The 14,056-nt window shown below is 54.5% G+C and overlaps 1 protein-coding gene across 2 annotated transcripts in view; it reads left to right on the top strand.

Annotated features, from left to right (window-relative positions):
* The first annotated feature begins 619 nt into the window (after window positions 1-619).
* Window positions 620-14,056, top strand: part of TEX264 (testis expressed 264, ER-phagy receptor) — a 40,037-nt gene continuing 26,600 nt past the window's right edge. The window contains exons 1-4 of one of the 2 annotated variants that reach the window (XM_062008330.1): window positions 620-708; window positions 1,687-1,754; window positions 2,948-3,239; window positions 8,922-9,143. In XM_062008330.1, the coding sequence (XP_061864314.1) occupies window positions 2,961-3,239; window positions 8,922-9,143 (501 nt within the window). In that variant the 5' untranslated portion in view covers window positions 620-708; window positions 1,687-1,754; window positions 2,948-2,960. Of the gene's footprint in view, window positions 709-1,487; window positions 1,603-1,686; window positions 1,755-2,947; window positions 3,240-8,921; window positions 9,144-14,056 lie in introns of those variants that run through there. The other variant, XM_062008331.1, reaches the window with a different exon arrangement.

Raw genomic sequence — 14,056 nt, 5'->3', positions numbered from 1 at the left:
GCCCATTAACGGGTGGCTCTGGCTGTTACAGAGCCCGAGGCTCAGAGGTCACTCAGGCAGGACGCGTGTCGAGCTGCCACAGCCCCGGCGCAGGGGACGCTGGAGAACACAACGGCCTTGTTTATCATTCACATCCAGCGGTGTCACCGACCCAGAGCTGTCTGTGAGGCAGAGACGCCCTCACCAGTGGGGCTCAGGGCACGTGGGGCGAGATGAGCCCTGTGCTCCCTGCTTTGCTGTGCTGTGCAGTGAGGGGCTCCCGGGCTGTGGGATGCAGGGGCAGGGCTGTAGGCTGGCCGGGAGCCGCGCCTGGCTGTGTCAGTCCAGCCGCCAGTCCTGGGGGAGCCGCGGCCGCCAGGCGCGCTCCGCGGGGCCCGGCCCCGCTGCCGCCCGCCCGCCAGGGGGCGCGCTGCTGTGGGGGGCGCTGTCGCTGCCCCAGCAGAGCGGCGCGCACCGCTGGGGGCGCCCCTGAACCCTGCGGAGGCCTCGCCCCCTCCCCTCCGCCGGTGGTACGGCCCCGCGCCGCCCCGCACCGCCCCTCTGGGCGGCCCCGCCGCTCCCCCGGCGGCCGCGCGCGCCGCCAGCGCTCCCCGCGCGCGCAGCCGCCTCCTGGCAGAGCCGGGGCGGGCCCGGCGGCCCCGCGCGAGCGGGGCGGAGCGAGCGCATTGCCGGCAGCGCTCCGGTCCGGCCGTCAGCAGCGAGCCCCGGGTGAGGAGGGGCAGCGCGGCGCTCGGACCCCCTCCGACCGGCACCAGGGCGGGGGCTGGGGGAGGCTGCTGGAGGGCGCCGGGGCCGGGCGGGACGGCGCCGTTCCGCTCCGGTTTCCCCCCGCCAGGCCGCGGCCTGCTTGCAGCCGGTGGGGGCGGCAGCCGGGCCCGGCGGCGGGTCCCTCAGTGCTGCGGCGGCTAGGCCGGTGCTGAGGGCGCTGCCCGCCACCGCCCGCACTCCTGTCAGGCAGGCCGGGTGCCGCCCGGCGCGGGTGCTTGCTGAGGGCCGCTCGGGTCAGACCCTCGCCCCTCTCCGCCCGGCCACGGGCACCGGCGGGGTGCGGGCTCCTAGCCGAGCAGCGGCTGGGCGAGCTCTGCTCCCGCCGCCCGTGAAGAGGGCGGCTCGGTAACCACCCGTGCCTGCCACCGGTGGAGAATGAAGCACGGGAATTAACGAAGAATAGGCCAAAATACCCTCTTCTCCTCCGGGGCCAGCCGCCTTCATGGCTCTCAGGCTGGCTGTTGGACTGGCAGCTCACGGAGCATCGCCAAAACCGTGATTTGAAGTAATAAATCAGTGTTGGTTATCGGGAGGAGGCGAGGCGCTGCTGGAGATCGGGATGGAGGTATAGCTCCGGCCAAGCCATAGGTCTGGGAGTGCTGCCCTGCAAGGTCAGCCGGGAGCGGCACTGGTCGCAGCTCGGGTGTCCCAGGGGATGGCCCGGGGTGGGACACACCAGCAGGACATCGTCCTCCTCCGCCTTTCCTTTCCAATTTCCGTGTTTGTCGGTGTCCATGAATTCAGCTGCAGTTTTGGGAAGAGATCTCAGCCTTTGGAGTCCTGCAGGAGAAGGACGCTCCTCAGGGTGCCCCTCCTCTGGGGAGCACATCTGAGGTGACGGGTTGCTATGACTCTGTTTTGCTTTTGACCTCGTGAGTTTGAAAGGAAGCAATGATATTTATTTTTTTCCTGCTGCAGTGCCAAAGATCCCACACCCCTGTGGATCAGATGTCGTGAACCGTTTCTGGGCTGAGCTGTTTTTTCAGGTGAGTAGGGCTGTGGCATGAGACGATGCCTGGCCCGTTGCTACCGTGGCGCTGGGAGGATGACTGGTGGTTCCAGCCACTGGCTCTGAAGGGCTTGGGTTTGCTGTACCCCTGTTTTCTGGGTTTGAACAGAGCAGAGCCACCCACGATTCCTACCAGGATGTGGCTTTTCTCTGCCGTAAAGCTGAGTAAGCAGCAGCTGCCATGAACAACTGTTTTGGGGCAAAGTGTGTTTATAACACAGAGGTAAAGGTGAATTGCTTACATCAACTTTTACTTTCAAAGCCAGCTCCTGTGAAAGTCCCAGGAGAACGTTGCAGCCAGTCCTTGGGACCAAAGTTGTGTGTCAAGGGAGAATAAAACACAAACAACTCTCCAGCAATGGATTTGGTTGCAAATCCCTAGAGCGATTGCTCTTGTTGGGTGAAAATGAGCAGGAGGCATTTGCCAGGCTGCTGTGTCCTGCAGTCAGCACCAGAGGGAAAAGATTCCAAACAAAACAGGAAGCCTCAGTTGGGGGTTATATAAAATCTTTTAGGTTAAAAAAAGCCATCTAAAAGGAATACCGGTAATTCATTGCACCTGAGCATGTTTGGGATATTTTTTTCTAACTGGGTCTTCAGCTTCCTCTGACCCTCTGTGGTTGCTTGGGTTGGATGCAGGGCTCAGTTCTGAACCAGTGTGATACTTTTTTTGGTCATTGAAGGCCTGGGCTTCTAGATTTTTTGACAAAGGGACTGCCATGGTGACAGTGTCAGGTCTGGTGTCTATAAATGGTAATTATTTGATTATGGATCTCTGACCCTTAGCCCAGTGCTGCGTATCTGTTGATCTGTCAGGTGGTACAGGCTCCAAGGTAGTTTTCATTTTCTCTTGGATCCAAGGCTGGCTATGAGCAATGTGGTTGGTTCTGGGGATACGGGGACAGTGCCTCTCCATCCCCCTTCCATAACCATCTCATTCCCAAGAGGCACTGAAGCAGTATAATTTGTACCTGGTAACCAATTGGAACAGGCTGATGCAATGTGAGACTAATATACAGGAGGTTTCTGTAGGGTTTCCACACTCTTTTAGCTTCACATGTAAGAGGAATTGGAAGTGGATGTGTTTTGCTGCAAATAAGCAGCTTTAGAGAGCAATTGCTTGACTGAGTGGTAACTGCTCTCCTTTTTCTTCTGTCCTCTTTCCCCTAGTGCCTCAGGAAGCATGGAGCACCAAGTGTCCATCATGTCCGACTGGGTGCTCCTCGGGCTGATTGCGGCACTCGTCACACTGCTGCTGCTGACTGTCTTTGGTTTTGTTGTCTACTCGGGGCTCTTCACAGAGGTGGTTGTGAGTGCTGGCTCCCCACCCGTCAGCAACATCACACTGGCCTACAAGTTCAGGGTTGGCCCGTATGGCGAGTCCGGGCAGCTCTTCACAGATGGCTGCAGCATCTCTTCAAAGCTCTACTCCATCGGCGTCTACTATGATAACCCTCACACGGTAAGGTGTGCCTGCTGGGGCTGGCAAGCTCTCCTGCTCAGTACCTAGGTTACCCCCTCAGGATGTTCCCTGACTTTCAGGCACTTGCAGCTCATCCTCTGTAGATGAGCACTGGCGTTCACAAAGTCTCCCAGATCTGCAGAGGGTGCTCCGTGGAGAAAGGCACCTGACAGCAGATGGTAACCCTGACTGGAAGGCATTGGATGAGAAAAGTTTGCTATCTTCTGATAGCTCCTGCTGAACAAGTTGTCAGCAGGGTAAGGGAACTGGTTATGGAGCAGAGGCCAGTGTTTGTGACCCCGAGGTGGGACATTCCTTGGAAGATCCTCCAGTTGCAGTAAGTGCAGCCAGGGCTCCTTCTGGACTTGCAACTCTATGGTTGAAAGCAGACGATCTCTTCTACTTGCTCTGTCTTTATCTGTACTGTTTCTCTTGTTTCTAGCGCTCTCATATGTCTCTGAGCTTGCCTGTAGTCCTTTCATCCCCTGAGAGTTCTTACTGAGACCTCAGGTGATGTGTACTGAGGGCTCTTATCTGATGAAACAGTTACTCCATGATGCTCTTCAGGCTGAGAGGTGAGCAGAAAATGCATTGCCTGATGGCTACCAGCCAGAGCCAAATGCTCTGGTGGGTACAGTCCAGGACAACGAGCAAACAAAAGAGCACCAGAACTTGCTAGGGGGTGAGGAGCCTGGCTGCTGATGCTAGGTGGCACTGGGGTCTTCAGAGAATGACAGGTGGGCATTTGTCTGTGGCAGACAGTCTGGCTCCCCAGTAATTCTGCAGTAGCTGGTGTGACCGATGAGGAATGCCGTGGGGGGCAGGGTCAGCAGAGCGGCCAGCAACTGTGCCTGTGTGCTTGGGCATGTGTGCTGGAGGCTGGCACTGGGGACTGGCACGGGCACAGTGCTTGTGCTGATAGCTCTCACACAGTGCTTCTGCTCTGGATGTGACTCGTCATGTTTGAGGAACCCTGTTTTGGTGCTTGTGGGATGGTGCTCCCAAGGATTGGACGAACTTGAAGGGAGCTTGTCTGTGAAAGTGTGATGCTAAGTGGACTGTAACAGGAAGATACCAGAGGTGAGAAAGTACTGAGCTTGACTGCTCATTGGAGCCTGGTGCTCTCAGCCACCATGTGTCTTTATATCCTCCAACAAGCTGACTTAAATCTTTAAAGTCCAGCTTTTGATTTTGGATCACGGGAGACAGAAGAGACATTCTGCAGTGCCTCTTCCTGGCCCAAGATGGAGAGTAATGAACAGGACACTGCCCAGGATGAGCCAGGCAGAGGCAGGATTCGACTAGACATGCTTGGACCCTTTTGTCATGTTTGGAGTGGGATGAATGGGAGCCATGGGAGGTGCCTGGTGTGCTAGGGCCCACCTGGTCAGAGTGGCCAGTTTCCTCACCACTAATTTATGTCCTTGACTTTGCATCAAGGTCTTTGTCTGGGGTTGAGAACCCCAGTACTGTTGCTTCTTCCCCTGGTGATTCTGGGGATGGAGTGGAGCGGTTGATGCTGTTGGAAGGGCTCATCATCTGTGCCTGGTGCTGCCCTGCTCTGGGGACATGACCTGGTCACGCCTGTGGTTGCCCTGCAGCCTTTCTGTTTGGGCGTTGTGCCTTGCCTTTCTGTTTGCCTAAGCATGGACTAGAGAAAGCTTGTACTGCTGCGTCCACAGATAATGATAAGGGTATTTGTGGTGACTCCTGCTGTGGCTAGCAAAGGGAGTAGTTTCCCTGGCAGCATCAGGCAAGGCTGGGAAGGAGTGGCTCCTCTGGAAGGCTGAGCTGTCAGTGCAGGATGAAGCTGCCTCATCTTTCTGGACTTAACTCTTTTCTCGTCTTCCTGCATCTTGCATTTCTGCCATCTCCCTGGGGTTGGAGCAGGTAGTGGGGCTGCAGAACTTGTCTCTGGTGGTCGTCTAGGGTTTTGGAAGCCAACTGTTTCTCCCTTTGCAGTTAGGTCTCTCAGGAGGGAAAGATCTTCTCTGCCAGCATGGCTGAATGGCACCTGGTAGCCAAGCAGGCCTGTCTTGGTATCAGTAACTGGGAGAGGTTTCTCTAGATTCGGGGCTCAGTGGGTGGAGACAGCTCTTGGCCTGCTGTGGTCAAAGCACACCAGAACCTCTGTCTGGTGGCCTAAGACTGGAACATGCTAAAAGATTTGTAGGCTTTCTTCCCCCACCTGCTGAGGGTTCTGTACTCACTTGCCTACGGACTGGCCATGGATCCATTGCAGCTTGTGAGAGCATTCAGCTGGTGTGTGAGCCCAAGGGGAGCTCTTTGCCCAGGGAGCTCTGTAGCTCTGTGTGGAGTTACAGTCCACAGTGAGGCCATTGTGAAGGGTGGTCATGAGTTCATGTGGGTCTCTAGATGGAGGCTGCATGGCTCCAAGTCCATGGGTCAGGCTGGGAGATCCTGGTGGTGACACCGAGTAGAGGAAATGCCTTTCTCTTGGAGCCTACTGTGCCCAGGGTGGGCACAGTGAAGGCTCTGAATGCTGCACATGAGTGGAGCAAGCCTTGAGTGTGCTGGAAACTCTTGGGGGCCAGCAAAGCCTATAATGCATCCCAGTGAGCAGCTGTCCCAAGCTCTGGAGGCTGCATGGTTAACTCTTGTGACAGGAGCCTAACCTGCCCTTACTGGCCTGGCAGGCAGCCCTGCGGACCTTGCCCTTCTCTGGAAGGGTGGCCTTTGCTTGTGACATTTGGCAGGTGACACTGGCCTGAGCCTCCTACCTCCATAGGTGCTGTAGTGACTGGGGGACAGCAGGGCCGGTACAGGATGTAGCTGTATGCCCAGGACTGTGCACAGCAGCAGGAGCCTCCTCTTGCCTGACACTCCTGAGCACACCATCGGACGTGGGTCTGCCAGAGCAGCCAGGATGCTGATGGGACCTTCCATTGGCTGAGCTGTGGCTCCTGAATTGGTTCCTGCAGACAGGCAGGCCAGGCTAGGCGAGGTGCTGGGAATGAGGATAACCTTGGGTAGAATGGGCAGAGATCTGTCTTGCCTCTGGGCAGGTGAAGAAGCAGCAAGTTTTAGGTAAGTGGTTTGGCCAGGGTCTGCAACACTTGCTTGACGTGCTGGCTCAGGCTCTGAGCACCCTGGTGTTCCATGAGGTGCCCATGTGTGCTTGTTCCTGCTGTGGCCATGATGGCATGGGAGATGCTGTGTGCTGCTGGCTTCTTGTCCTGGATCTCCAGCAGCGTGGGATTGGTCACCCAGGCTGCTTTTCCCCTGGGAGGAAGAGGTGACTTCCTCCTCTTCCTCCTTGATCTCAATGCTCTCCTGACCTCAGTGAAGCACCCTGTGGCAGAGGCTGGTCTGCCTGGAATCAGCCACCCACTGCGGATGTTGACTTGTCACCAAAAATAGCCCTTTTGTCATCAGGCAGCAGAATGTGTGTGCTGTCTGCTGTGTCCCGTGGCGGCTCTGGCTGTGTGCCAGCCAGGGGGCTGCCTGGAGCCCAGCTCTTGGCTGTTGCCTCCTGGGGGATTTGATGCCCCCAGTGCTGTGGCAGGAAGGGGCTGATGGGGCAGATGCCGGTGTGTGGCATTTGCTGTGCTGATGGACTTGTGTCCGAAAGAGGCTTTTGCTAGGAGAGGGGACGGGAATGCCAGCAGTGGAGAGCAGCAGCTGTGTGCCAGCTCTCAGACAGGAGCAGGGCTGGGGGGAGCCCCGGGGCCCGGAGCATGTGGGCTACTTCAGGGTCATGCCAGGCCTCGGGGTGGCCACCATCACCAGCATCCTCAGGACATCCTCCTTGCTCCTGGCTCTGCAGTGTTCACTCAAGGATGCTCCCCGAGTGCTGCTAAACCCTTGCCAGCAACATTTTATGTGTTTTAATGGACAAGATTAATATTAATTGGCTTTTTTTCCTTTTTATTTAATATTTAGCAGCCCAGAGGATTTCTCCTTCCTTCTCCCACCTCTGGCAGGACCAAAAATAACTCCTCAGCCAGGGCTGGATGTGGCAGGCGGGTTTGTGCTCAGCTCCAGCCAAGTGCTTCTGCTCACGTTTAACTATAGACACATATTCATGTGCTGAGCAAGCCACCTGTGCCCAAGTGTTGGATGGCTGAGGCCAAAACACTCTCTGAGTGCAGGAATGGGTTTTGTTCACATCAGCAAAGCTGCCAAATAGGTTAACTAATAATTTTGCAACTCCTTTGTTGGGATGCTTTGGGGGAGCAGAGGCTTTGATCAGCACATGCCCACTCTGAAAGGATGGAAAGGCTGGTTTTAAGTGGAGTATTTCCTTCTTTTCTGTGAGATGAGCTTTGCCACACAGGGGAAGAGATGAGCTTGCCTTGCTGCTGCCCTTGAGAAAGTACCTGTGGGGCTGCATGTTATTGAAAAAAGCAAGTAGAAAGGAGAAAGGAAGAAACAAACCCAGCTGGCCCGAGTGGTGCTGCCCACCCCAGCAGCTCAGGTTCTTCTGTCAGATGCTCTGGGCCAAGGATGAAATTACTTTGCTCAGGATGCAAATGGAGATTGCATGTTTAATAGAATTTTATCTAGATTTCCCTTGTCTTCCTGCTTCATCTGGGCCTTTCCCCATGGATGCCTTTTACTGCTGCCTCTTGCTGTCTTTGGGATGGATCTGCTGCTCCTTCCCTGTCCTAAAGCAGAGGTGCTCAGCACAGCCCTGTCTGCAGCTCCCTCTTACAGCACAGGAGGGCAAGAGTGAGCTGTGAGGCATGCCAGTCCCCGCCTGATGGCTGCTGCTTCTGACCGTCTGTTTTATGCCTTCGTATTTACATCTGCTTGTGTTTCACCTCGGCGATGGTCCTGTCCTGCAACATTGAAGGATGTCTAAGGGAAAGAGAGGGCAAGAAGTGTGGCGTGGGGTTACGCTGCAGGAGGAGATGCTGCTGAGCTTTTAGCACGGGCAAAATTAGGGATGAGATTCAGGAGAGCAGAGTGGAGATCCCCCTTGGAGGGCACGAGAGGATGGGAAATGGTAACCCACTGGCCTTGTGCACCCTCTCTCTGCCTCCCATCATCCCTGAAAAAGCGTTGTGATGCCAATGCCTGCAGGGTGTCTGTCTTTCTGCCACTGTCAGGTGCCCTGGTAGGTCCTGGTTCATTTTGTTGCCTCTTGTGATGGGAGTTTTGAGATTTTGGTTCTCCAGCTCTCACCAGAAGAGGTTGGCAGAAGGTGGCAGGACTCATGCATCTGATGCTCCTGATTGCTGCCTGATACAATGTCTCTTGAGAGCAGGTGCTTCCTTGATGCCCTTTGTAGGGTGACCTCCTTGGGAGTGAGAGAGTTAAACTGGTCAGGCTGTGATCACATCTGTTTTTATCTGCTCCCCCAGAGAGCTGGGGTGGCCAGGAGGGACACTTTTTGCCCTGGATGTCACCTGGGGGAGGATGGGTGAGCAGCCCAGTGGGGTTTAGTTCTCCTCTACTTTAAGTCCCTCTGCCTTCCAAGGAGAGGAACAATACCTTCTCCACTGGGCTGTGAGCTTAGGCTGGGAGGAACATGGACAGTTTGGGCCTGGATCAGTCTTGGTTAGGAGCAGGCACCTGTTTGGTGTGCCAGATCACACTGGGCCGTTGCATTTACCATGGCTCATGGTGTTCTCCTGCTTCCATGCTCAGCAGGTTGAGATTTTGGCCGGTCTTAAGCCCCTCTCCTTCTGATAGCATCTTTCTGTCCCCCTTGTCCAGGTGTCTCCAGAGAAGTGCCGCTTCGCCATCGGCCGAATCCTGAGCGAGGGAGATGCAAAGCCGTCAGAAGATCAGATCAAACAGTTCCAGAAGTATGGCTTCAAGATCTTTTCCTTCCCAGCTCCCAGCCATGTGGTCATGGCGACCTTCCCATTCACTACACCGTTGTCCATCCATCTAGCAGTCAACCGTGTCCATCCAGCCCTTGACACCTACATCAAGGTAAGCGAGTGTGGCATGAAGGGTGTTGCATGACTTCAGTGGGCTGTCAGAGGCTTTTCTTGCTGACAGCTGATGAGGCTGCTCTGACATGTCATCTCTTCATGTCTTCCCTTGGGCACTACCATCAAGATCTCCTCCTTTTGCAATCTGGCAGGTAGTTCCCCAGTAGGGATGTCCTCCCATTCGCTCCATAGATGCTCCAGGGTGTCTGTTCTGCTGTTTTGTGTTTACGAGAACAAGTTCTCATCTGAGAACTTGCTGCTTTTCTCTTCAATGCAGAGATAAAAGCTGAATTTCCTTTTGAACATCTTGCTTCTTGTTAGGATCTGGCAGGTACGTGGCCCTTTGGTGTAACTCACTGTGCCATGAAACTTCCGTTTCAAGTGCCAGCTTCAGTGGTGGACTAGCTTGTCCTCTGCAGGAGTGGGAGGAGAAGTTAGAAACTTTCTCACCTGTGGACTCATGAAGATTTTAAGCAATGCATTGACATTTGTGGCTCCTGACCATGTCTGGGCAACCATCAGTTGTGGTTCACCCTTGGCCCTGTGTGAAGCAGGTGGCCATTCTCCCCTGCTTCTGGTCTTTTTGAAGCCAGCTCTGCTGCCTTGTTCTGGCTGTCAGACCAGCTGCAGCAGGGGTGTTCCCAAGCCACACATCTGACACAAGATACCTCCAGATCCAGGCTTTCTAGAGAGTGAGGATGGTCCTGGCCAGCTTGGCGATGGCAGGGAGGGACTGTCCATGCCGGTGGGGGAGGATGCTGGGGAGGTGCTGGTGCTCAGCCCCTGCCTTGTCTGACTGTCGAGTTCTGCCGCTTTCGTTTGTTCGTGTTGAAACACACTATTTATAAACTTGCTTTTCCTGGCGAAACTCCCAGCCCTGTGGGGGAACCATGTGAATCCCTCCAGCCTGCGCTGTGCCGCAGGATGCCTGCCCGAGTGCCAACCCCGCTGCTTCAGCCAGGGGCTCTCTGTGCACCCTCTTGTCTGCCCTGGCGGTAGGGGGCTACCCCTTGGGACCACCAATGGGGGTGAGACCACTACTGCTTCCGTCTTTCCCATGCTGGAGAATGAGCAGAGAGCAGAACCGCTTCCGCCTTCTCACTCCATCCTCCCTCTGTCTCTTCCTGGAGCTGTGCCGGCTGTTTTGGTGTGGGGGGTGCTGGGCAGTGCTGCCAGCCCTGCAGCGGCCACGTGGGCGTGCGGGGAGGGGGCTGATGCGGGTGGGAGCATCAGGTTGGCTGCGGGAGCTCTCTGCGACGCAGGGCTGACGCTGCCTTACTTGAGGAAAGGTCCCGGCAAGCGCATCTGTCGCATGAGAGATGGAGTTTGTTAGAGCTAAAAAGGGAACCATGGGTTGTTCTGGGAGCACCTGGCAGTGTTTAATGGGAGATTTAGGATTAAAGTGAATAATTGAAATCTTGTGGAAATGCAGCACTCAGGGCTGCATGCAGAGGGAGGGGACACATTTTGATCTCTGCCCCAGTCCCAACAATATGTGTGTCAGGGTGTGTGTCTGCATCCGTCCCCAAGTCCTGCAGCAGAGTGTGGCCCACCTGCCCACGTTTGACTGTGGGAACACAGGCGGGGAGATGATGGGATTACCTTGCAGATGTGGCACAGTGGGGCATTCATGCTGCCCATCCCTGGCGTGGAGGATTTTGGAGTCTATTTGCAGCCCCAGCAGCAGCAGTCCTGCCACTTCTCCTGCAGGCTGGACCACCTGCACCCCTGGGGCTGGGTTGGCACTTCCTGTGGTGGAGGGATGGGGCGGAAGGGGGGAAAACTTTAATGGAAACAGGTGACCTGTGCCCGCTTGGTGGTGGGAATGGGGGTTGCCATGGAGACAGCTTCTCCAAATAGCATCCTTCATCCCACCCCCGGCTCTCTTAAGGAACCTGAGACAGCAGCGAGACAGATTTCCGTTATTTATTTATTTCCCGCTGTGCCTACTTTGAGAAGGGCTCTGTTAATGAGAGCTGAGGGTCAGGCCTGCTGAGCCTGCAGGTCCCTCCTGCTGCCCTCCCGTCCCAAGGGCAGTGGGGAGGAAAGGGGTGGGATGGCAACAGCCAAGAGGCATGAAAGGGGGCTTAGCTTCAGAGATGAAACGCCAGCTCCTGTGGAGAGAGTGAATTAGCTGAAGTGGAGAGAAGATGGCATGGCTGCCTTGTCCTAGGAAGGAGGTATGTGAGAACAGGTGATGGAGAGGGAGGTGGAGGAGACACAGAGAGGACTGGAAAGAGAGTACAGAAAGCTTTGAAGATGCTGAAAAATTGGGGAGGAGGAGGGGACATGTGTGGGGCAAAGGAGCTGAGGATTTGGGGACCGTTTGAGGGAGCAGGACTGTAAGAAGTCATGGGGAAATCTGGGGCAGAGCTGGAGGAAGCACAACCATGGGTTGACCTTCCATCACCCTTCCCACAGCATCCCCTGAGGTTAACTATTGGGAATGTTTTGGCCCTGAGACCAAAGTCTGGTGGATGTGGAGAGGGACCATGACTCCCTCTGAGCTCACGAGTGCCACGCTGGAGTTACAGGGATGCCCGTGGCTCTGCCTTCTCAAGCACTGTGATAGTGTTGGCTTTCAGCAGCCTGGGCTTCTTGTGTCCCAGTCTGCTGCTGCTTCAGAGGAACAGGGAAGATCAAAAATAAATTTCATAACAATCATAAAAAAATAAATAGGATGGTGAAGTCCTTTTTTATTAGGGATGTAAGGGAGGTGGGCTGACCCAGAGCAGGAGGTGATGAGGGTCAGACTACTCTTGCAACGTGCTTCTTTGACCCTCTGGCTTTCTTAGAGCTCAGGAACTGACATTTCTGCAACTCTTTGAGTGCAGCCATGGCTTTGGGAAACTCTGGGTAAATGGCTACAACCATCCCTGGCAGGTAAGAGGACATCCTTTCCCTGGGGTGGCAGGCTGGCAACAGGAGTGACTTGCTGGCTAGAGTCACCTTTGGAAAAGCCTAGGCGAGTCTGCTGGCTTGTGGCTCTGAGTGCTGGTTATTTGAAGCACAGACTGGAGTTATTTAATGTCTTTCAAAAGCATTTCTTCCCTAACAGCTCCTGCTGATACCTCTCCCTGCTGCCAGGCAGGTATGCGCTGCTTTGCCAGGGCACACACTCCCTGCCTCACAGCACAGCTGCCAGTCAGACCTGACAGTCCTAGGTGCAAAAGAGAGCTCTTGCAAAGCTCTTCTCTGTCAAGGACCCTTTCTGACAGCTCTGGGAGTGGGTTATTCCCCTGTAACCTCTCTCCCTTTCAAGAAGCGTTTATTCTGGATATTATGAGCTCTTTGTGGTCGGCTGCATGTGCCTGTATCTCTGTGCATCTATGCTGGAATCTAGTGGGCACTGTCGCTCATGTAGGCTTGGATCTCCTGGCCCCTGGGCTCCTCTGGCAGCTGGAGAAGTGGCTGACCACATCCAAGGAGGAGCTGGCAGGCGTCTGCCACTGGAGCCCTGGAAATGACTGACTCAACCTGCCCTCTTTCCATGGGATTTTGGGTCAGTTTTGTGGTCTTTCCAGCTGAAGACGTGCAAGTGGAAGGATGAAGGAGGAGAGTGATGCCAGCATTTTTCTGGCTGCCTTGTACCCTGCTTTGAAGCAGAGCATGAACTGGCTGGCTCCAAATTCTGATTCTGCCCAACTTGGAAAACCAGGGTTTAATCTCTTTGGTTGGTCTTGAAAAGTCATCATCCAACCCAGCTCTTCTCATGTCCCTTTGTACTAGAATGTTCCCCATATCCATGAGTCACTGCTTTACAGTGTGCATCTTGAGTGGCAGCAGCTGGCACAGCTGTGAGTATTTGGGAGGCTATCAGGTTGTTTCCTACCTGACATGGCCTGTCATACTCGTCCACATGTCAGCCTCCTGTCTATGGGGAGCTGAGGCAGGATGTTCTGCTAGAAGGACATGGCTTGGTCCTGTTTACAGCCAGGGAAATGAGTAATTCCTTTAGCCACTAGTTTGGGGTGAGCTTAGCTATGGTGATTTAAGTTGCAGTCACCTCTTCCCTCAGTCTTTGGTAAGCTAAGTGTACAGAGCTTGTGAAGTCTTCCACTGGCATATTTTCCAATCTTAATTCCTAGGTCATTTTGACCTTTTTTTTTTGGAACCTGTTTTCAGCTTAGAAAGTTCTCTGACTTGTCAGTAGCACAAATGGATGCTTTATTTCAGCAGTGATCTTATTGCTGTGGTGCACAGATCTGTGGTGGAGATCTTTTCTGCTGCTGTGGACCTCCAAGTCATGGGTTTGTTCTGAGCCAGCTAACAGCAGCTTCAAACATGTGTCACTATGTTTTGATGGAGTTATAGTTTCTTGATTAAATGGGAGATGGTACCAAGTTCTATATCTTCCCTGAGTTTGAATGAATGCCATGGGTGCTGGTTCACTTATCAAGTCAAGCCCACAATCCCCACAGAAATAAATCATGTTTGCCAACAGGATCTGACAGCTGTAAACGTGTGTTGGTTGGCATTAATTATGCCGGTCTCCTTTGCTTCCTGATGAACTAGTCTGGTTGCAGCCACCCGTTCATTTTGCTTTGGCTCAGTCTGCCTGGCCAGCCTGTGCTTGCCCGAGTCAGCTATTTACCCATTTGAATATTGGCAGGTACAGGTTACTGTCTCTCCTGGGACTTTCTAGCATTTCCAGCTGGCCAGAGGTCACCCTTTGACATGCAGACAGCTTGTCAGCTGCGACTTCAGTGTGTTTTAAATGTATGTTATCTGTGCCATGTGTTATACCTTCCCATGGAAGAGCAGACATTTCACCCCCATCCTCTGCTCATGTTGCCTGTCTTTGTCCTAAATCCATTGCAGAAATACTTACTGGACACTCCTCCCTTCTCTGTGGTGCCACCAAGGTTTCCCCCAGCTGATGTGTCTGGGATCTTTGCCATCCTTCAAACT

The sequence above is a fragment of the Colius striatus genome, chromosome 15 (genome assembly GCF_028858725.1).
Source record: "Colius striatus isolate bColStr4 chromosome 15, bColStr4.1.hap1, whole genome shotgun sequence".
NCBI classification, from domain to species: domain Eukaryota; kingdom Metazoa; phylum Chordata; class Aves; order Coliiformes; family Coliidae; genus Colius; species Colius striatus.
The sequence above is the reverse complement of the archived record's forward strand: the minus strand, read 5'-3'. Positions and strand labels throughout refer to the sequence as shown.